The 24496-nt window shown below is 34.4% G+C and overlaps 4 protein-coding genes across 17 annotated transcripts in view; 1 reads left to right on the top strand and 3 right to left on the bottom strand.

Moving 5' to 3' along the window:
- Nucleotides 1-292: 292 nt before the first annotated feature.
- LOC126972006 (esterase E4-like) lies at nt 293-5139 on the bottom strand. The gene is made up of 3 exons (XM_050818533.1): nt 4917-5139; nt 2845-4190; nt 293-532 (listed from the first exon to the last, which is right to left on the bottom strand). The coding sequence occupies exons 1-3, from the start codon at nt 5124-5126 to the stop codon at nt 307-309; spliced, it is 1782 nt and encodes a 593-aa protein (XP_050674490.1). The 5' UTR covers nt 5127-5139; the 3' UTR covers nt 293-306.
- Nucleotides 5140-8054: 2915 nt separating this feature from the next.
- On the bottom strand, nt 8055-11533 carry LOC126972007 (esterase FE4-like). The gene is made up of 3 exons (XM_050818534.1): nt 10587-11533; nt 9163-10517; nt 8055-8277 (listed from the first exon to the last, which is right to left on the bottom strand). The coding sequence occupies exons 1-3, from the start codon at nt 10764-10766 to the stop codon at nt 8076-8078; spliced, it is 1737 nt and encodes a 578-aa protein (XP_050674491.1). The 5' UTR covers nt 10767-11533; the 3' UTR covers nt 8055-8075.
- A 942-nt stretch (nt 11534-12475) lies between these two features.
- Nucleotides 12476-24496, bottom strand: part of LOC126972008 (juvenile hormone esterase-like) — a 44646-nt gene continuing 32625 nt past the window's right edge. For 3 of the 8 annotated variants that reach the window (XM_050818537.1, XM_050818538.1, XM_050818539.1), the window contains exons 2-4: nt 15728-15861; nt 13731-15055; nt 12476-12868 (exon numbers count right to left, since the gene is read on the bottom strand). In XM_050818537.1, coding sequence (XP_050674494.1) covers nt 12655-12868; nt 13731-15055; nt 15728-15861 — 1673 coding nt within the window. In that variant the 3' untranslated portion in view covers nt 12476-12654. Of the gene's footprint in view, nt 12869-13730; nt 15056-15727; nt 15934-21616; nt 21684-24496 lie in introns of those variants that run through there. The other 5 variants (XM_050818542.1, XM_050818543.1, XM_050818541.1 and 2 more) reach the window with 3 other exon arrangements.
- Nucleotides 19841-24496, top strand: part of LOC126972010 (juvenile hormone esterase-like) — a 38063-nt gene continuing 33407 nt past the window's right edge. For 6 of the 7 annotated variants that reach the window (XM_050818551.1, XM_050818555.1, XM_050818550.1 and 3 more), the window contains exon 1: nt 19841-21215. In XM_050818551.1, coding sequence (XP_050674508.1) covers nt 19981-21215 — 1235 coding nt within the window. In that variant the 5' untranslated portion in view covers nt 19841-19980. Of the gene's footprint in view, nt 21216-22175; nt 22458-24496 lie in introns of those variants that run through there. The other variant, XM_050818552.1, reaches the window with a different exon arrangement.

The raw sequence follows: 24496 nt of genomic DNA, 5'->3' as shown, positions 1-24496 counted from the left end.
CTACTGCCACCAGTAGTGGTCGAAAAGTTTTTTTTATCCACTACTGGTTGCATCGCATTCGTTTCTGTACAATTACAGAAACGAATAATTTTAACTTTTACAAATTATATAGATCGTTATGTAAAAAATGTAAATATTACACTCAAGTTCCCGTAGCCTGCTTTGTGGATGGTCGTTGGTAATTAAACAACACACATACAGACAAAAGTACACCATTCCACTGACGGGTTCGACAAAATTAAATAAAAAAATATTTTACAGGAATCGAATTAAAAAAAATACCATCAGAATTATATTAAAACAAGATTATAACTCATCATGGCTTAAGTTTTCTTGTACTAAGCCATTAACCGCCAATTTAGAATATTTATCCAGAAATGTTAGCCAAAACTCAGCTCTATCATCTAAAGGATTGAGTTTCATTTTAAGTTGTTTCGTTATGTGTAGATAATTCATTTCATCAGCATCTTTATTAATAGGCAGCCATTTAAAATTTTTGAGTATTTCATCTTCGCCGGGTTGAGTAGGGTTCCTGGAAAGATGGTTTAATATTTACAATAAATATCATTGTCAACATAATCTCGTTATACCACAAATCATTTTGTAATTCTTAACTCTGGTTGCACGAGTTGACACATCATTGGACTAACATGCTTGCCGAGCACAAATTCAAATTCAAATTCAAATATTTTTATTCAAAATAGGATGTGTGACATCACTTATTGAAAGTCAAAAAACTACCAGCCATTCCAAAAAGAATGCCTCAGACCTGAGAAGAATGGGCGCAACAAACTCAGCGGGCTTTTTTTTTCATCGAATAAATATGATTACAAAGTAATATTGTACAATTAAACTTATTATTTAATAGCCTGAGGGCGGTCACTTCATTCCCAATCTGTGGTATCATTAACAAAGTCATTTATGTTATAGTAACCTTTACCGCACAAACGTTTTTTAACAATTCTTTTGAATAACGTAATACTTTTGTTTTGAACATTTTCTGGAATCTTGTTGTAAAAGCATATACATCGCCCCACAAAAGACTTACTAACTCGACTAAGCCGAGTAGTAGGTATCATCAGTTTATCTCTGTTCCTGGTGTTAACATTATGGTTATGACAGTTTCTGGCAAATTTACTTATGTGCCTATGAACATACATTACATTATCAAGAATATATTGAGAAGCAACAGTCAAGATGTTACACACACGCCCAAACATCATATTATCATCACGGACGAGTAAAAAAATAAGGACTCCGTGTCACCTTACATAACAGTGTAGCACCAAAACAAGCCGGTAAACGTGTAAATACATAGACCCACGCATACACTTACACTAATACAAGCCGATCGGCCGCCATTATGAGATTTGCCGTCTGTGACAGATCAGTTTTCGTCGCAATAAAACATTTTAAAAATGCCGTTGTGCGTTGTGAAAAAGTGTAAAAACAATACTATAAAAGTATTTGTGGATATATAATTATTTAAGGGAGAAAAAAATTGTGTAACTAGTATACGCCGTAACCGCACACACATTAGCATAAAGGTGCTTCACTTGCTAATATCACGGCGCAGAGTCCTTCTTTTCTAGTCCATGATTATCATTTAAATATTTTTGCAACTATTATTACAAAATGATACAATATAACAAATAATACAAAAGAAAGTTCTCAAATTTGCACTCAGTATTCCATATCGGAGAATCCTACATAAACTACACAATATAGTAGAATATCCTAAAATTGACGCTTTCATCGTTAAACTAGCAAAAAAGATTATTGATATTTAAATACCCTGGAAACTAAATCCACTCATTTAATTGATTACCACGCACACCTTCCTTAAAGGCCGGCAATGCGTCTGTGATTCCTCTGGTGTTGTAAGAGAATGTGGGCTTCGGTGATCACTTAACACCGGGTGACCTCCTATGCCATAAAAAAATATATGCTTGTGTTTTTCAACACTATTTCGTGATTGGTTAATAAAGGTGTTTTAAAATTGAATTCAAAATAAAGCCCTCAAAATACGTGCGTGTCGAAATCCTTTGTAAGCGTTTATCACAAACTGCTAGCCACACCAAAGAATCATAAAACGAGCAATTCTTGTATATAAATATATAATCTGAATCTCGGAAACGGCTCCAACGATTTTAATGTAAAACAGGTTTCAGGGGCGAGAAATGTAGTTTAATTCGTGTTTTAATGAGAAACTGCTACAATAACATTAGAATACAAAGGTAAATTTCGCAACTATATACAAGACTATAATAGTTCAGATGGGACATTGGGTGATCCGGAAAGCAGAAGACTCCAGTTCGAATCCAGATGTCCCATTAGTTTTCCATTTTTGTTCAAGGCTCGGTCGCCCAGGGAGTATGTAATAATACAAGTAGCAATGCACTAAATAGCGTTCTCCACACGCTCGACATGATTGGCTGATCGTCCACTAGAGCTATTAGGAATAAAGCATTGTACAATTCAAAACTTTGATCCTTTTTTATTGCCAATTAACAAAAACCTAAAAATGCTAGTGAATCACCGGAAATGATAAATAAACGAATGAAACATTCCTACATAAATTAAATTTGAAAACAAATTTATGAACGAAGCGTGACTCAAACCCGCGACCTCTCGCATTCCGTGCGAGCATTCTTTCACTGAGCCAATTGTTCGAGTGACTTCACGTTCATCAATCTTGATATTATGTCTTGTTCAACTCTCAAGCTTCATCTTCAGGTTCGAGTCACGCGTCGTTCATAAATTTGTTTTCAAATTCAATTTGTCTAATTAATCCCAGAAGTGAGGGTTATTGCTATAAAAAAAATACTAAAATTGGGTACATACCTAGTTTTAGCAAAGTTAGTCCACAATATTACCATTTTGTTCAAAACCTTATACTCAGGCTGCTGACTCGGCAATTCATTTAATTCCTTATACGTTTTCTTAATTCGTGAACACAAGTAAAGGTAACAAAGTTCGTCGGTTACCGTGGCACCCCAATGTCCTATGCCAAATCTAGCGATTTTAGATAAATAGTTGCTATTTTCATTTAATAATCCTCTGAAGTCAAACTTGTAGTAGTAAACATTAGATTGAAGGCCTCTAGCTAAAGTTTTGGCTGCAACATGCGCAGCATAGATCTTCAGAACATCTCCAACGTAGACCGTATATTCTAATATGTTTTTGTGATGGAGGTATCCATCCTTCATATAATAGTATTTAATTTCTTCCAAAGCCTTTTCGTATATTGAACTATTGCGATCAAAACGAAAATCGACTCTAACTGGAAAGACGAAGAAGTAATTTGGATTATTGTTTATCATTCTTGGTTCAATTATGTAATGTGAGGCGAAATCTAGGCCCTCTCTAGAATTAAATCCTATCATAACCGGGACGTCATTAATAATATTTAGCTTCTCAGGTAAAGAGGTCAGTATTGCATCTGCACTATCTTTTTCAATTGTCGGTGAAAATGGATGGATGCTCATTTGATAGTTGTCCATTAAGTCATCGTCTATAACCATATCCTGTTCACTAACTAAAACATCTTTATCAAGTCTTTGCAAATTTTCCAATAATTCACTACTGTCAGTTGTTTCTATGTTCAGTAATTCACCAAGCCTGAATGACTTGGACCTTGGATTTGAATAGAAAAGTGTGGATTCCATTGCACTTCCACTATGAATGATTATTGCGGTGAAGAGATCTTTCGCTTGTTTAGAATAAAGCAATAAGTTTGCTATCACAGCACCACCATTGTTTCCCATTAATGTTACGCGCTTTGGATCGCCACCAAAATCTTTAATGTTTTCCTGAACCCATTTTAAACCTAAAATAAAATCTTTCAGGCCTGCGTTCGGAGGAATCACTTCATCTTCAGTTGTTAGGTATCCAAAAACTCCAAGGCGATGGCTTATATAGACGACAATAACGTCTTCTTGAATGAAAAATTCTGGCGAATATGTATGTGATCCATTAAACCCAGTTTTAAAGTGGTCGTTGTAATCAAACACAATTACTGGTGAAGAACCATCTAAATTTGGAGTGAATACGCTAAGGTAAAGGCAATCTTCTGATCCGGATATTCCCAAAGGTTCATCATTTCTGTTTCTGACACTATACTGAACGCATGTTGGTTTATTATGGTGAGCTTCGTAAGTACCTTCCCATTCATGATTAGGTACAGGAGGCTGAAAATTTCAAACAATAAGACTTTATTCTGGATTTCAAATTTTGTTTTAACCATGTCTATTTACATATAAGTTCCTTCGTATTATATACTTATATCTAACTACCGCTTTAGGTTTACTCTTTTTATGATAATAGAAATATAGTTTTGATGTGTGCATATTTTGTGTAGGCATATTATTAATATTAAGTTGTATATTGCATGTTTGGATGAAAAGTATGGCTGACATTATCTGCGTTATTTTTATACTAAGTAAAATGTCCTTCACGTCAGATGATATAACTTTAATAAGTAATAAGTGAAAGTGTTATTATGTACACGTAAGAATAATTACTATAATTAAATGGAGTTTATTAGGAAAAAAAGTATTGGAATGATCGATAGAATCTGTGATGATAAGCGATTGTTATATCGTGTCAAGTGTGGTTTGGATAGTTAAAATAACATAACACTAGGTACAAGTTGATGCTATTAGGTTACCGCTGGTTACGCATCCTTATGAAATTAGTAATATATATATTATATACGAGATTTTCACCTATGTATTGACTCATCACGATATCTCTGGAACCATAAGTCGTAGAGACTTGATATTTGGTAGGATTATTCCTTTTACAGAGTAAATGTCAGTTAAGATTTTACGAAATTCCATGCGGAAATTTTTTTTTTTATTATGATCAGATCTACGTGTGTCAGGTCAGGTAGTTAGTAATAAAACGATTCATACCTTAAATCTTAGACTGCCAACTGGAGGTTCTGCAAAAGGAATTCCTCTAAAAGCATAATAATTTTGTTCACTTAAAAACGATTTTTCCACAACTCCCGAAAGTTCACCTTGCTTCAATCTCAGTTGAACACTCTCACAAAAACAAACTCTAAGCATACACAATATATTTATTAACAACAACGAATACAATATCCAATAAGAATTGTCCATTTTGTTACTAGTATACGAGCAGATCTGATAACAATATCCACATGATAGTCAATTATATCGCGTGGGTATTATTTATTATCTTGCAGTACTGATAGTAATTCCACTCTCTATGAGATTAATTAATAATATTAATTAATCCTTCGTACGCTTTACATTTAACAAGGATATTGATTATAGAACTTTTTATCTATACAGTTCTTTCATATATCATATGCTTCTTATTAGACCGTTTTAAGGTTCAAAACCCAAGAATGACGTGTGCTTTTTACTTTATATTACTGTGCTACGGCAGCAGTAATTTTTTTATGACCTCCCAGACCAGTACAATTTTATCAAAACTTTACAAGAAAATAGTTTCAATTTAATTGTGCGCTTGCGTAAATTACTCTTGGAGGAATTTTTTATTAATTTGGGGTTAAATCCAAGACATTTAAATGCAATATTTATCATGCTAGCGCGTGAGCGCATGTCGTCAGTTAACCTTACCGTGAAAATCGGAGCGTCATGTAGAGGTGCTGATTATCATTGGTAAGCTGAAGTTTTAAAATACATCCTTGAAACCTATAAGAAACTTTTTAGAGGCGTAAGATCCTCAGAGGGTTCACTTAGAGTATGTATAGGCGTTTTAAACCACCCCGCTATAACCCTAGCAATGGTCTCACACTCCAGTAGGAGATATTTAGGATCTTCAGAGGCTTCACAGAAGAATCTGCTGAAGCTGGGATCACTTAAATCAATTTTGGCTAAGTGCCGAATCAGCTTGCTAAAGCCAGAAAAGAATGCTTGTCTCGGAGGGTTTTGCGCGCTCGCTATCTCTATAACGTGATATTGGGGTAAAAGAGATTACTACGAAAATTTATTGAGTTAGGCGCTACTTTGCGGAAATCCATAATTATACAAATGATTTAAGTTTTCTTTAGTGTTAATTCCGCCAATATTTGTTCTTAAAACAATTCGACACGTGTTTCGCCTCTACACGAGGCATCCTCAGGACGTGTTGTCTCGCCAAAATCTGGCACGAGAATGTCTCGTTTTTCGTTTTGGCGAGACAACACGTCCTGAGGATGCCTCGTGTAGAGGCGAAACACGTGTATATATATATTAATAATGTAATGAATAAATTATATAATATAATTGATTAGGATACAAAATAACTTAAGCGGGATTATTCTATCGGGGCAATCGAGACATGCACGTTCCCTGCGAAATCGAATGAGAACTGAGGAGAGTCCGTAGGAAAACCAATGTCACCGACATAGCCCAAATGATTGCGTAACTGAAGTGGCAGTGGGCAGGGCACATAGTTCAACGGACAGATGGCCGGAGGGGCAGTAAAGTCCTCGAATGGCGACCACGTACCGGAAGACGCAGTGTTGGTAGGCTCATCACATTATATTTACCATGGCTGAAACTATGAGTACCGACCAGACCCGTTAAAATAAAACGGCATTGCTGGCTCACATGACATATTTAATGTAAAAATCTAGTAACACCTTCAACCTTTTACAGAATATATCTTCAGCCATAATTTATACAGCAGCTTAAAGCTTAAAACATATTCTATAGCCACAGAATTATATTGAAGTATTCGAGGCGTCTCAATGGGTAAGCCGTGATCAAGTAATATATATATTTACCAGTGGGAGGCTCCTTTGCACAGGATGCTGGCTAGATTATGCGTACCACAATGGCGCCTATTTCTGCCGTGAAGCAGTAATGTTCACAACATTACTGTGTTTCGGTCTGAATGGCGCCGTAGCTAGTGAAATTCTCTTACGTATCAAGGTGACGAGCGCAATTGTAGAATCATCAACTGAACGTCTTGCTCGTCTCGTCTCTTATTTTCATAAAATAAAAATAAACAATTATGTACAGTTATGAAGAGGCACTAGGCACGTGTTGGAATACGAAGCCAAATAACCGTCCTAAGCAATTGTGCAGAACGATAGAATTCACTACCCAGTCTTCCAGTTGGAATAGAAATCGTTCAGGCCTGTGAAAAAATATACCTCACCGGTACTCTTTCTTTGTTTATAACTAAAATTGTATCCAAATTATATGTATTTCGTTTCCGGATTGCGGTCGGTTTTTTTTTATGGAATAGCAGGACAAACGAGCGTACGGGTCACCTGATGTTAGGTGATCACCGCCGCCCACATTCTCTTGCAAAACCAGAGGAATCACAAGAGAGTTGCCGGCCTTTAAGGAAGGTGAACGCGCTTTTTTTGAAGGTACCCATGTCGTATCGCCCCGGAAACACCGCACAAGGTAGCTCATTCCACAGCTTTGTAGTACGTGGAAGAAAGCTCCTTGAAAACCGCACTGTGGAGGACCGCCACACATCCAGATGGTGGGGATGATATCATACTTGTGGCGTGTCGTGCGAAGGTGGAATTCGGCGGCAGGTATCAGGTTAAACAGCTCTTCGCAACACTCCCCTTGATAAATGCGGTAGAAGACACACAATGAAGCGACGTCTCTGCGCAACGCCAAGTGGTTAATGTTTTAAATGAAAATATCAAACAAATAACTAAAAAAATCCATTTGTTTAAATAATTATTGATTACATCGGGTTAATACCAGAGAACGATCTTCATAAATTTTTGTCTATGTATTTATTTACCTATATGTTCCAGTTTATCATGCTCCGTTAAAGCTACCGATTTTCACAGAGCTTTCATTTGCATATAACTCTTGAAATTAAAGTAACTGAGGTTTCTATTATTTTAGAAAATGAATATGAGTTGAACCCTTTTATTATATCTATGAAAATTTGAACAAAATTTATAAGTTCTACAAAATCGTTATATTACTGTTAAACACCACGATTAAAAATCATTTCTTTGTACAAATTTTAAACATTAATAAAATTAGGAAATTTAAATTAGTATTCTTATACCATATTAAAAGAAGTTCTAAAATGAAAGATTTTAGTAAGTAGAAATGTAACTATAATTCATCTTTAATTAAATCTTTAACAACTCCATCAACTGCTATATTATTGTATCTTTCAAGAAAATCATCCCAGAATCTTACTTTATCTTCATGGAGGTTGGTTTTCATTTTTAACTCTTCACTTATAACTAGAATTTCCTTTTTTTCTTTCGTCACTGGATTCCAAGTAACCTCATCTGCATGTGGCGTAGGATTGCTAAAAGTTAGCAAAATTTAATTAAACTTTATTATGTTATTGTAATAATTTATATAGTGCAGATGTAATCTACTCCATAAATAATACATACTATCATATGTACGCTGACGATATTCAATTGTATATCTCCTTTAATCCCAAGGATACATTACATGCCACAAAATTGTTAAATTCCGATCTTAATGAAATTTAATGATACGATCTGACCAACTGGTCAGATCGTATCATTAATTTTTTCTATTTCTATTTCTAATACGTCAACTAACTAGTGTTTAGTCTATAATTAATAAATAGACGTAACTTTTTGGAACCGACACACTATCAGTCGGCCAGCCATAGCAGTGGAAAAGCATGCTCGAGACAATTGTAACATAGGCCTATTTATAGTATTAGAAACTACTTTCATTGCGAACTTGAAAAATAAATATTAATTTTTGGCGACTTATATGCATAAGTTTTGTAACGCTAACAATAATCTTTATTACTAAGCAAGCATCTCCTAAAAACCAACAAAAACGTTTCACTTTCCCCATTGAGCGAAAAATAGTAAACAAACATATAGGTACGTGACAGATGATTACTTCAAAAATAAGGAAACGGACAAAAGTAAAAGATATCATAACATAAACGTACAATTCAAATGAAACTGGACTATTCATATAACGACCAGTCCAGAATAATAACATATATATGTTATTATTCTTAGGCAGCGAATAAGTTTAATAACAAAGAAACGCAGTTTTTAATGATTACTTAACAATACAACAAGTAATTACTTTTATACTTTTGTACACTTCATGAAAATAATTGTTTGAAATATAACTTTAACAATTTATTATTTATTTTTATATGAACTAAATTCCAATATAAATTATTCATCCTTACCCAGTTTTTGCAAAATTTGTCCATAAGCCCACCATTGTCTCCAATACTTTAATCTCTTCAGACTCTTCTTCGTCTAACAGTTTTTTGTATGTTTTCCTTATTGGATTGCAAATAAATAAGTAACACAATTCATCCCCAGTTGAAGATCCCCACGTGCCATCGATTGTTACTGCATCTTTTAGCGAAGACTTCTTCTTGTAATTCAAATCTCCACTGTAGTCAAACATATAGTAGTAAATGGGAGCCGACGAAATTTCCGCATATGATCTAACAGTAAAATCAATGGGATAAAATACTGAAACATCGTGTATGTAGGATAAATATTCACCGGGTTTCCCAACTTTAATATAGCCTTCGTTAAAGTAAAAATCCTTTATTTCTTGTACCGCTTTAAAATATACCTCATCATTATTCTGGAAATGAAAGTCAGTCCGAATTGGCAGTAACATTAGGAAATCTCTATCAGCGTAGGTAAGAAACTGAGGCTTTTGAAGAAATCTTTCGGATAGATCGATACCCTCTCGGGAGTTGTAACCAATCATTATTGGTATTTCAATTTTATCTTTATTTTCTTCAGGATATTCTGTTATAATAGCATCAGGATGATCCGGTTCAATTACAGGAGCAAACGGAAGTATGCCTCTTTGAATAGACCTTGCTTCATCTGGATGAGAGCATAACAGTTCAGCTGCAGTAATATTCTCTGCTAACACATTTGATAGTCTCTCAATTATAGACTTACTCGTTGTAGCTTTATTCTCAAGATGTTCTGATAGACTAATTGCCTTCTTTTCTGATTCTCTTCCAAATGCCATAGAATTCCATGATGTTCCACTTTGTAGGATAGCTTTGCTGAAAAGTCCCTTTGCCTTAGGTGATCGTAATAGTATGTCAACTAAAACACTTCCACCTTGGTTACCCATTAGTGTCATATTTTCAGAATCACCTCCAAAATGTTTAATATTTTCTTGTATCCATTTTAAGGCTATAATAATATCTTTTATCCCATTATTTCCAGGTAGTACAGTATCTCCAAAAGATAAAAAGCCGAGTGCTCCAAGTCTGTGATTAATAGTGACAATAATAACATTTTCTTTCATGAAAAAGTCAGGTGAGAATTCTTTAGAGCCATTGTATGATGTCTTAAATAGTACATTGTAGAGGAAAACAATGACAGGATTTTTTTTTATTTCAGCCGAAATTTTGGGTGAGTGAATGCTTAAGTAAAGGCAGTCCTCATCCCCACTAAATCCATGTTCTTTTTTAGAACTCTCTGGTAAACTGAATTGTGCGCATGTTTTTTTTTCTTTCTTTGCTTCTAAAACATCGTCCCAACCTTCATGAGGAACTGGAGGCTAAAATTGTAACAGTTCACATTTAATTATCAAAATTAAATCATTGTTTTGTTGTATCCGGTAACTCACCTTGAATCGAAGTGTTCCAGTTGGAGGTTTCGCATATGGTATGCCCAAAAAAGAGTAATACTTGTAACCAGGAATTATGGAGTTTACTTCCTTTCCGGCTAGTTTGCCTGAGTTTGTAGAAACAATCACATCTCCATTCACAATTGTTGTTAAAGCAATAATAAATATAATTTTGTCCATGCTTACGAACTGATTTGTTATGTTTATGAATCACACGCTCACATTTTGCTAGCATCGAACTGACGTGTCTCTGATAAAATTCTAGTTAATCTAAGTACTTAGCAGTCCTATCGCTTAGTGATAAATTATGTTACTTTGGCTTAGTTTGTATCCGATAAAATCATGTCACGTGGATTAAAATAACTTTGTGAATTTCTTTTTTTATGAAGGAGGAGGAAATAGATGTGTATTGGTCACTTGGTGGTATGCGACAAAGGAACCTAAATCAGAAGGTGATAGAATTGTTATAAATGACTATGTACTTATACATACATTACATTGATACTTACGCTTGCAGTGCTTCGGATTTTTTGGGACTTGTTCAGCAATGGTGTGCATAATGACGGCAATACCCGTTTCCTATAGACGGGCGCACATTGTGCAAGTTCAAATTGAAATATTTTTATTCAAAATAGGATGTGACATCACTTATTGAAAGTCAAAACTACCACCAATTCCAAAAAGGATTCCTCAGACTTGAGAGGAATGGGGGTAACAAATTCAGAGGGCTATTTTTTTCATCAAAATTTTGTTTACCAAGCAATATTGTGCAATTAAACTTATTGTCTAATAGCCTGAGGGCGGTTGCTTCATTCCCTATCTGTGGAATCATTAAGAAAGTCATTTATGCTATAGTATCCTTTACCACACAAACGTTTTTTAACAATTCTTTTGAATATCGTAATACTTTTGATTTGAATTTTTTTTGGGATCTTGTTATAAAAGCATATACATACCACAAAAGACTTATAAACTTGACTTAGCCGAGTAGTAGGCATAACAAGTTTATATTTGTTCCTCGTGTTAACATTATGATTGTCACGGGTTCTTCTAATTCCTCAATGTGCTAAATGTTTATTTCTTAAAAATTTTCGCTTTATGATTCTTTAGGACCTAGGTTATAAATAGCCCTCTTCTGCAGCACAAAGATGGTATTAATATTGGCTGCACAAGGAAGCTCATTCCATGGTTTGGAATTTAACCTGGGTCAACGTTCACTGGCATAGTGAGATTCGATACCTACCATGCGTACGTTGAGTCCATACTTAGATATGGTCTCATAATGTGGGGCAACTCTTCAATAATAAACAAAGCATTTATTGCACAGAAAAAGTGCATCAGATCTGCATCAGCAGTGCTCTGTGAACGGCTGGATCATTGCGTTGCGCGATCTGGAGCGTTGCGTAGAGACGTCGCTTCATTGTGTGTCTTCTACCGCATTTATCACGGGGAGTGTTCCGAAGAGCTGTTAAACCTGATTGCTGCCGCCGAATTCCACCTTCGCACGACACGCCACAAGTTAGGATATCATCCCCACCATCTGGATGTTGGCGGTCCTCCACAGTGCGGTTTTCAAGGAGCTTTCTTCCACGTACTACAAAGCTGTGGAATGAGCTTCCTTGTGCGGTGTTTCCGGGACGATACGACATGGGTACCTTCAAAAAAAGCGCGTACACCTTCCTTAAAGGCCGGCAACGCTCCTGTGATTCCTCTGGTGTTGTAAGAGATTGTGGGCGGCGGTGATCACTTAACAACAGGTGATCCGTACGCTCGTTTGTCCTCCTATTCCATAAAAAAAAGATACTTTAAGCTATTGTAAGATCAAATTTGTACCACCCTATTTAATAGCATAGCACAAATGAATATGAATATTAAATGAATGAATATGTGATCAATTCTTTGGATTCTCTATCTGAAGGGTCACCGAACTGAAAACCGATTAGGCCATACCACTTCGGAAAATGTTATTGGTCAAAGGTCAAATTGATTATGATTTGATTTGACCTTTGTACAGTTTACGGTCATTCTGTTGTTACCAGAAAATTGAAGTTTGACATAAAACAATCTATCAAAGTTCATCTTTTATATAATTATCCTTCACAACTCCATTAACAGCCCTTCGACCCCATTTCTCAATAAACTTATTCCAAAATTGAATTTCTTTTTGTAATAAATTTTGTTTTACTTCCATTTTGTTACTTATATGAAGATATTGCTTCAATTCATTACTGTACGTAGGCCATTTAATGCTTAAGGGATTTGCCTTGTCTGGTGTGGGATTTCTGAAAAGTAATAAGTTTACAATTTTATAGAAAAATTTAAAAATCGACCATGGAAATATTTTAGCTTTAATTTAACTATGTGATTAATCCCCAATCTTAGAACATAGGGTGTAGTCTTAAGAAACTTTCTGAACTATCGTATTGAATACAAAAATTAATACAATGCTGTAAACTATTTGCATTTTCGAGCACTTATAGCATTTTTTATGAAATTTTCAGGACAAATGAGCGGTACGGGTCACCTGATGGTATATGGTCACTGTGGTCCATACTCCTTTGTATCTATATAAAGAGAGATAAAAGGAAGTATGAATTGCAAAACCGCGTGGCCAGCGAGGAACAAACCGGAGTCATCGTGTTGAGAGTGAACGAGTCTACCAATTACACCACAAACGGTTTGCGGCCCCGAGGCTATGCTTGCTTATTTATTTCCTTATTTACAGCATATAATAAATAAAGTTATGAACTGATGAAGTGTAATCTGTAAGCCAATGCTCTCCATTTTAACTTAACGAAAGGTAACTTCTTAAAGTGGAAGGAGCCACTCGTACGTAATAATTATGAAGCAAGTATTTCATTACGCTGGGAGTGGTATAATGATAAGGGTAGTGAGAGTGTCACGATCATTACAAACGCGTTTCATACGACGTTAAGCAACGCACTTGCATTGAATTTTTTTTTCAATAATCAAGAATGTGGGCGGCGATGATCACTGAATAGCCAATGATATTTGAATAGCAGGCGACCTGTACTTTCGTTTGTCCTCAATACAAAGGCAAATGTGATGAAAGCTATGCTAGTGCCCTAAAACTGTCAAGATTTTATGTAATTATGTATCTTATATTATTAACACGATACTTACCCGTACTTAGCAAAGTTCGTCCATAGTTTTACCAAACTACGTTGTATTTTTGCTTCTTCAGACATTGACTCTCTATACCTTAAATATTTACTCATCAAATGGGGACATTTGAACAAATAACAAAGCTCGTCTGCCGTCGCTGCACCCCAAGTACCATCATCGACAACAGACAACTTTAGTAAATTATTCTTATTTTCATTCAAATCGCTGTAGTAATCAAAATAATAAAAGTAAACGTTCGTCTTATTTGAATACATCTCAGCCATCATATTAATATTGTAAGACGAAAGAATATCGCCAATATAAGTCACATATTGGGGCACGCTTTTTATTGTAATCGCTTTCTTGAAGTAGAATTTCTTAACCTCTTCGACGGCTTCTATATAACTGTCACTCTCAGGATCGAATTTAAAACGCAATCGTCTCGGCATTATGAGAGGAAAATTCCTATTTATGCTCCCAATAAAATTGGGCTCTAATAGATATTGTATTGAAGCGTCGAGACCTTCTCGGGAATTATAACCAATCATAATGGGAATATTAACGTCCTGTAATGAATCTTCTGGAAGTTGATTAATTAAACCATCTCTCTCGACAACGGGCCCGAAAGGCAATAAACCTCTTTGATTCTCTACATTATAATGATTGGGCATTGCTCGGAGCTCCTCTTTAAGAATTTCATTAGGTGAAACGTCTTGGAGCTCCTTGAGAAGCTTTTCGCTGGTTGTTGAAGGAATTTTTAATAGTTCTCCGAGTTTAAGTGCCCTTTCTCGAACATTTCTTTCTAAGTATAATTGGCTTAGAGATGAGCCACTTTGAAGAATGGCTGAATTAAACAATTTATTAGCCTCTGAGTGTATAAGTAGGTCAATTGAAACAGCGCCTCCTTGAGAGCCCATTAGAGTTAACCTATCAGGATCTCCGCCAAATCGCTCAATATTATTCTTAATCCATTTGATAGCTATGTATATATCTTTCAAACCTGCGTTTCCTGGAAGAACATCATCATCAAAAGATAGAAAACCAAAAACTGACAATCTATGGCTTAGAGTTACTACTATAACGTTTTCTTCAATAAAAAAATCTGGCGCGTAATCTTTTGTTTTGTTATATCCAACTTGAAACATTTCGTTGTAAATAAAAATAATGACGGGTCTGTGAACTTCATCAATGTTTGGGGTGAAAATGTCAAGATACAGGCAATCTTCTACGCCGTACTGCCCGATGGGTTGACCTTTTTTAATATTGGTATTGTGTTGAACACAAGCGGGCTTTTCCTTTGTTGCTTCGAGTGTTTCCTGCCAAGGGTCAATCTCTATTGGGTCCTGAAAAATCAAAGAATACATTTCAATGGCAATCTTATACATCATTACATTACCTGTATCTTCATTAATTCATATAGATACTCGTAAGTAAAATTTAATCTACTTAATGCAAATTGAAAACCTATGATATTGGTAATCTTAAAATCGACGGCTATGGAAGAGGGTAGCCTTCTGGCACTTAATAGAAGATATATATAAGTTTTTTTGTATAGCAAATAAGGTAATAGTAATAGTAAGTCCTTTTTAAAAATATTTGAGGAAGTATGAAACTGAACTGAATCTTTACCTAAGTAACATTCAGTAAGTAACTCACCCAATAGTTGATATAGCAAAAAAGTAAAGCTCTTTAAATTAAACTATTGGTATTATTATACCTTACTCATACGCCTTTTTATTTAGGAGAAAGTAAAGTAAATAACAAATATTAAGAACGTATTTTTGTGGATTCTGTAATTTCTTAATATACAAATACGCATTCGAAACTCTTCACAGCTGCTAAATTTATAGTCCGATACGACAGATGCTAAAGAAACAGATGTTTATATTTTATTTATCGCCCCTACTTATCTGTTCAATTTACGAAACCTTTTGTGAAGGAAATGAATGAAGTAATGGGTATAATCAAGCTGAAAGGGTCCTCATATGAGCCCAACTATACTGTAAGAACTTTACCTTGAATCTCAATTCTTTGATTGGTGGAGCAGCAAACGGGATTCCCATAAAACCATAATACTTCAGCCCTTCGTAGAGAGTTTTCAGTTCCACACCAGCGACATAACCATGAGTAGTTTTGACTATAGGTCTATCTGAAACCACAAATGCTATATTTAAAATACAAATTATTAGTTTTATAAGCATTATTCGAACCATGTCTCTAATACAGTGTTAATAAATAACTAAATTCGTTTGATAGCTTATCGTATATGATCGGTTTATTGTATTAATGATTAGCGATATTATACTCGTGGTTACAATTTTTATCTACACCCATGCTTTAAATCCTCTGTTAAAGATTCTGAAACAGTTAGCTTATTGCCATCATTAAAACACCCAATGTTCTAATAACTATTACATAATCCAAACGAGTGTTGTAATGATGTACTGAATTTCATAATAACACTCCTAGGTTTTTTTATTCGATCCCTTCATGCGCAAAGAGTTTCAACAGACAGCCACATTCCTATTTCTCGATGCGTGGTATCTGTATGAATTTCAAAAAAGGAACATTTTCGTTTACGCGCGTTCCACACTACCAGAACGTCGCGCGCCGTAAAAAAAAGTAGGTTATTCGAATCCCCGCCATTTTGCTTCGATACTTTTATTGTTTTGTTTACAAAAAATGAGCGATTCATTTTAAACGCTGCAAAAGAACATTATATTCGAGTGAATTTTAATTATTGTACTATACTAAATGTAAATTACTACTAAAATAAATAATTATTTCAATACTTAGTTTATATGTATATAATCAGTAATGAATGATATTAGGTTACTACTAGGACTGGTGTTTTAGTGTTAGCAGTAAGCTAAGGGTTTTAGAATCTTTTAGAGGATTCATATTCTGGGTGTAGATAAAGTCTTGTATGCAACTGTTGATAATTAGGTATTAAAACACTCATGTGATACTATTATCATCCAAATCCATATTCGTGTTTTAATACCCCTTATTACACAACCGTTCCATAAATAACTATTATTAAACGATAGATTGTTATATTTTAAACTCTTTTTAGTGAGCGACGAGTTTAAATAGTTGACCAATAATAAGTATAAATGGCTGCTTTTATATCAATTTGTTGCCAATCAATTTTTTTCTATTAATAGTAATGGTTAATGAATAATGTTTATAACAATTATTATTCTAATTTCTTTCATTTGAATATTGCCTAAGCTACTTCGACATGGTCTTTTCAACCAACTTCTTAAAAAAGGAGCAGAATCAAAATTCAACCGATTAATTATTTTTTAATTTTTTTTTTCGTGTGCAAGGGCAAATTTCCTAATAAGTCCAATTGTTTAAAAAAAACACATGTAATCTATGGGGAATTGAGGAAACTTATTTATTCACAAATTTAAATTTATTATTAATGTAAGCGTTTTTACTGTGTATAATTTGAGTTGTTTTATCTTAGATCATTTATGTCTTGATAGACTATGACAGCTGTGAAAACGTCGTAAAAAATTGAGTTTAGAACTAACATCTATTTTGAGCAATGCACGCACACTAACACAAAATATCACACAAATCGCGAGTGTAAGACGTAACTTGTCACGCAAACTAAACTAATATTCCTGGCCTGTTTTTATCGGTTGTCTAACAGCAAGAGACTAGACATTTAAATTATCTAAGATGTTTTTATCTTCTGTTTTGTTTTATTTTATTTTAATTAAAGGTTGATGTTTGTGTGATGATGTCTATGAAACTCCTCCAAAAATTGCTTAAGTATTTTTGTTTTTTTTTTCACAACAATACATGCATTTGTATACAGAAAACATCTTTTAGTGAAATCATACTGACGATTAACATCTTAAATGGCCATTAGTTATTTTTTAAAGGTAAGTACAAAATACTTAGTAATGACTACTTAAAACCAGTATATTTCGTATTGTGTAACTTAGGTATAAAATATAAATATAATGTTGTTAAACTTTGCGCCAACTTTATAATATTCTAGAGAAAACTAACTTTTTAGATACCATTTTAAAGATATAAGTACGTATGTTTGAAATTGGTATATTTTTTTTCTTCTTTTACTAGTTTTACTAGTTTTCAGATAGAATTGAATCAACGATTTACAACGACCAATAAATTCCAGAATTTATCCAAATGTTTTATGTTTTCTTAAGTGATAATTCCGCCAATATTTGTCTTTAATACAATTCGACACGTGTTTCACCTCTTCACAAGGCATCGTGGTTTTCCGGCTCATTTAATTCAGTCTCGTGTCAGAGTGTGGCGAGTCAACATGTCCTGAGGATGCCTCATGTAGAGGCAAAACACGTGGCTACTTGTTTAAAGGCAAATATTGGCGGAATTAACACTTAATAGTAGAACTTAAAACATTTGGATTAATCAAATCAAATCAAAATCAGTTTATTCACGTAGGTCACGGAAATGACACTTATGAATGTCAAAAAAAAATATAATTTTTTTCTTATTGAATCTACCGCTACTTCGGAAAGGGTTGAGCTAATGAGAAGATGTAGCAAGAAAATCATTGCCACTCTTTTATATCAAGAGTTACATTTACATCGATTTACAAATGATTTCAATTACAATATAATATGTAAAATGATACAACAGACACACTCAAACGTCAAATAGTCAATGTCTTACACGAGTAAGTCAAAAAAGTAAATGTAAATTAATACAAAAGTTATTGAGTACAGTAGCTGCATCAATCCACACACACCGTAAATAAATAAAGGTATTTAGCGACCATTTTATTAGCAATTATAAAAAATATAATTTTTAATTTTAAAACCATGAGGTAGAGTTTCCGGCCACAGGATCATCCTGCCATCGCAAGTAGCGCCCGTTGAAGAGCATGACGCATGGGCCAGCCATCGCCTCCCCCGACCATATTTTAGGGAAAGGAACGACCCGTCCCACGTCGCCGCCACAAGCAGTGACATTTAAGCGAGCATGATGAAAACTGTCACAAGAACTCAAACAAATAACAATAATTATGTATTTCCGCAAAGTAACGCCTACTTCAATAAATTTTCCAGAATTAATATTATAATTGAAATTCAAAATATAATGGATCTAAAATCTATAATAAAACAGAATCTATAAAACCCGCCAAGGGTACGAGATATTGCTTTACAGTTCATAATATAAACATTCACGCTTTTAATTATTTCAATAATATTATCACAATTCAGTATGTGTATACATTAACGACAGCAATAATGTACGTTTTAACGTCATTCACCATTTCCATTATTCTCGAGTGTTGTAATTCGTTAAAGTTAAATTATTATAATGACAGTATTTTAATTGGGAAACATTACGTAACAGTATTCAACAGTAAACCGTACGTCGCGTTTTATAGAATACCGTATGCAGAGCCACCGGTGAAGAAATTAAGATTTAAGGTGTCGTATGTATCTTGTTAACAATAAATTGTCACCTTACTTCAAAAGGGGAAGGCTTACACACGGACGAGTAAAAAGAGAAGGACTCTGCGCCGTGACATTGGCAAGTGAAGCACCGTTATGCTAGTGTGTGTGCGCTTACGGGGGATACTAGTAACACAATTGCTTCTCCCTTAAATAATCATATATGAACACAAATACTTATGTAGTATCGTTCTTACAAGATGCTTTCACAAGATGTGGCCATTTCAATTTAACAATTTAGAACGCAAGTATTGATTCAGATTAACTAGAACCACGACTTTCATTGAAACTATTGAAAATTCATCTGCAGTCCCTTTGAAAACGTGATCTGGAAAGGTCTAGAAACGTCGGGTTAGCTAAAATAATATTAAAAATGTAACTTTAACGCAAAATTTAATTTAAAAACTCAGTTACAATTACGCGCGTCTTAATCCTTTAAAAAGTGTTTTATTTAAATAGAACCATGGACTTTGGAATTGAATATAAAATAAATCCAAAAACAGTTACATAAGAAACCTTAATTGTGAAAACAAGACTCTTCAAACGTGTGTACTGTTTTATTCTTTTGATCTTATTTCTTCTCATACCCAGACAGGCAAAGAACATCACCAGATTTGCGTAGGGTTTTTCATTTAATATCTAAATAAGTAATTAATTTGGATGCATTTTAAAAAGTAAACATAGACAGGTATTTAAATTGATAAAATCTTACAGTAAATTCTGTATAGGCACCACTAATAGGAAACGATTGGAAATCAAATAAAGTCTACAAATTCAACGAACCAGATTCGACCCATTTAATGGATACCGAAGATTGTTTATATTTGACAATATTTATGCCAATTGTTATTGGCATAAATATATTTATGCCAATAACACGACCAATACAGCAATATCCTGTTCTTATTTGGTTCCACGAACATTCATCTTTCCATGGATCTGATTTCTTCATAGATGAAGAAGTAATTGTAGTAAGAGCTGGTTATAGAACAAGAATATTTGGTTTTTTGAATACGGATGATGATTTTGCTGAGGGGAATATGGGTGCAAAAGACATCATAACAGCTATCAAATGGGTTAAAAATAATATCAAGCTGTTTAATGGTGACCCTGAAAGAATTACAGCTGCCGGATCAGGAACAGCTGCAACAACAGTAGCATCAATGTTAGTCTCTCCTATGGCAAAAAGCTTATGTTCAGGATTTATTGTTTTAAGTGGCAGTGCATTGTCTCCAAGCAATTATAATAAAGAACACTTAAAAGCAACTAATAAAGTTCTTAACAAACTGCAAAGTCAATACAAAACATTCAATAGAAGATCGTTGTACGAAATCCTCAGTAATTGTACAACTGATAAATTGCTTTCAGTATCTCGAGGACTTTTCGACAGTACTGAAGTAAGAGATAATCAAAGACTGATTAATTCGTTCAGCTGCTCTCTTGAGATTACTTCCAAAGATCCATTCATGAGACAGCCACCTTTAGAATTGTATGAAACAAAATGCGTAAACAATATTCCAGTAATAATGGGTTATACAAATCTTGAATCATTGTTTAGGTTAAAAGGTATAGCCCACAATAGGAATCTCTTGAGTTATCTAAATTACAATTTCCAATACGTGCTACCGTTCGAAGGACAGACTTATGAATATGAATCGAAGAGCTATAAAAATATACAGCGACAAATAATGGGGTTCTATTTCTTGAATGGCACAATAACGGAGCGAAGTTTGAGGCGGTATGCAAAATATATTTCAGACATTCAAACGTACTCGTTGCTTCGTCAAGCGGTTTTACAATGCGGGATTTCAAGCTCTCCGGTATATTTGTATAGATTTGCGTTCAAGGGCTCCTTCAATATTGGCTGGCGAAACTCAGTACCCAATTTAAATTGGACAGGAGCGACTGAGAATGATGAAATATGTTATTTATTCAGATGTAAATCGCTTTACAGCGCCTATAGCGACGCCCAATCAAACGAAAAGGAGTTCATTGGGAAAATTGTTGAATTGTTTGCTAATTTTGTTAAGAATGGGTAAGAATATTTTTTTCCTTTAATATATATTTTTGTTTGTTACCACTGTAATTTTTGTAGTTTTTATTTATATTTTATCCTTCATCAAGGTGAGTCAACTCACTACAATTCATTCGCGTACTATGAGCGTAATTTCGTAGTGCTAGACCGGGACTTTACCGCGAACGAAGTGTAGTGAACACTTACCCTGATGAAGGACCTCCGAATGGAAAATTAATGAACATAAGTCCGTACCAACACCGACGAATCAATAAAGCTGATTTAAATAAAAAGTTAGTATCTCACGAATCCTTATTTAAATCCTTAAAATTCAATATTTTGGAATCGACTACTCTCCCTGATAATATGATTGATGATAGGTGAGTCACAAATTAAAGTTGAAATATACAATAGGCACTTACAGACATCATGGACAAAATGTTGACATAGTTGCTTGAAAATTATTTGTATCATTACCCTATTTCTAAGATTAATATTGCTTTAATTGAGTATAATACGCAAAAAGGCTTAAAAATTCATATTTAAATAGTCCTAACAATTTTATCATTGGGGAATTAGAGGAACCAGACACGTCAGTATTTTTTTTCTATTATTCTTCTTTAAATTAGTTTTTAAATTAGCAAAGATTTTCGCCCAATTCGCTATTCAAATACTAGGTTGATATTTTAAACAGTTTTCAAGAAGGAGGATGCTCTCATTCCTATTTTTATTATTTTATCAAGTAATTCCTGAACTGATTTGAAATATTATTCTTTAAACTGAATACTTGTTAATTCACCAAAGCAAGTGATAAACTAATACACGGAGTACAAATAAATGAACTAAATTGTAAACAATAAGTTTAATACTTCGTTCTTATTTCAATATGACGAAAGAAACACAATAGTACTCTTTACAAATAGCTTTCCAATTCGCACGTGACTGGTTTTTAAGTAATCCGTTCAAATTTTACACTTTCAGGAACCCTAGTCGTGACAAAGGAGGTTACGAGTTAGATAATCTGAAATGGGACCCTTTAAAAATCTGACACAAACATAAGAGCAATGAACTTAGCACGAGAAATGAAGATGGTAACTGTTCCAGAAGAGAAAAGAATGCGATTTTGGGATCGACTTAGAAAGGAAATTAATGTTGCCAACAATTCAAAATGATATATTTATATTAATTGACAATAACTTGTAAAATCTATTTATCACTGATGAATGATTTGACAAACCTACCTACAGCTCTGTTGACATATACACCGACACTGGCCTGTTAGGGATTTATTCTCTTGAATTATTGTAGTATAATATCTGTTGTATAATTAATTTTAAGTTGAATATAGCTATTCTTGACTAAATTAACCTGGTTGCTTCTGTATATCCATCCCTCTCTTACCTACCTTTTCGTATACGACCGCCTCCGTCGCACCATTAGTTACACCATTGCTTATATTGTCTTTAAGCACACTTTTGCCATTCAGACACCAGGATGCGAATCATATGTTCTTGTGTATAGAACGTTTTTGTGCCGCTCTGTTTTTTGTGTTTTTCAACAATCCTGAGCTGCACTACAATGCAATGGCAGGACATATCACATACGAATAGGCGAACGTCTCGTCTCATCAGTTTTTCTCAAAACAATGGTTAAAAACCTCAACACAGATAGAATTGAAATAAACAGCCCGGAGCAAAATATTACAATTCTGCACATGCAAGCAAAAATTATATGAGCGTCAAACTACTTTTAGAGATCGTAGTGAAACTCTAATATATTCTTTACTCAATGCTCGTTTTAAATTGGGGAGATGATACTAAGCAGAGCATCCTACTAAGTACGTGGGTCTAGCCTATCAGATTAGTAAAAAAATTGATCTTCACAAATACTAAAACATTTTAAGATTGTGCCGACACTTTGTCGAATCAATTACTGGCTGCTGTTTTCCAGAACCGATACGACTTAGGGGCCAGCAAGAAAAGAGCATTTTTTTATATTTATGAAGATAAGGGACGAGACGAGCAGGACGTTCAGCTAATGGTAATCGATACGACCTGCTCATTACAATGTAGTACCACTCAGGATTATTGAAAAACCCAAAAATTCTGAGCGGCAACTGCGCTCGTCACCTTGAGACATAAGTTGTCAAGTTTCATTTGCCCAGTGAAATTCACTAGAGTCTCGTGTCAGAGTTTGGCGAGTCAACGTGTCCTGAGGATGCCTCGTATAGAGGCGAAACACAACGTGTCGAATTGTTTAAAGACAAATATTGGCGGAATTAACACTTAAGAAAACTTAAAACATTTGGATAGTTATGGATTTCCGCAAAGTAAGGCCTACTTCAATAAATGTTACAGAATTAATATAATTCAAATGCAAAATAAACCGCATCTAAAAACAGAACAGAATCTATAAAACCCGCCAAGGTTACGAGTTGCGTTGCAGTTCATAATATAAACATTCACGCTTTTAATTATTTCAATAAAATTATCACAATTCAGTAAGTGTATACATTAACGACAGCAATAATGTACGTTTTAACGTCATTCACCATTTCCATTATTCTCGAGTGTTGTAATTCGTTAAAGTTAAGTTATTATAATGACAGTATTTTAATTGGGAAACATTACGTAACAGTATTCAACAGTAAACCGTACGTCGCGTTTTATAGAATACCGTATGCAGAGCCACCGGTGAAGAAATTAAGACTTAAGGTGTCGTATGTATCTTGTTAACAATAAATTGTCTTGTGAGTCACCTTACTTCAAAAGGGGAAGGCTTACACACGGACGAGTAAAAAAAGAAGGACTCTGCGCCGTGACATTGGCAAGTGAAGCACCGTTATGCTAGTGTGTGTGCGCTTACGGGGGATACTAGTTACACAATTGCTTCTCCCTCAAATAATCATATATGGCCACAAATACTTATGTAGTATCGTTTTTACACTTTTTCACAACGCACGACGGCATTTTTTTAAATATTTTATTGAGACTAAACTGATCTGTTACAGACGATGACAATTCTAATAATGGCCGCCTATCGGCCGATAGTAGTGTAAGTGTGTGCGTGGGGCTATGTATTTACACGTTATCGGCTTCTTTTGGTGCTACACTGTTATTTAAGGTGACACGGAGTCCTTATTTTTTTACTAGTCCGTGGGCTTACAATTCGATTTTTTCGCCGATCGTTATTATGATTATTATAAGCCCTCAAATTTTATACAGCTTCAAAAGGAGTTAGTCTCAAAATGAACATGGACAAGACCAAGATCATCATGTCTAATGTCCATGATGCACCTAGTT

Source organism: Leptidea sinapis, chromosome 25 (assembly GCF_905404315.1).
Source record: "Leptidea sinapis chromosome 25, ilLepSina1.1, whole genome shotgun sequence".
In the NCBI taxonomy this organism is placed as follows: Eukaryota; Metazoa; Arthropoda; class Insecta; order Lepidoptera; family Pieridae; genus Leptidea; species Leptidea sinapis.
This window is presented reverse-complemented; position numbering and strand designations above follow the sequence as displayed.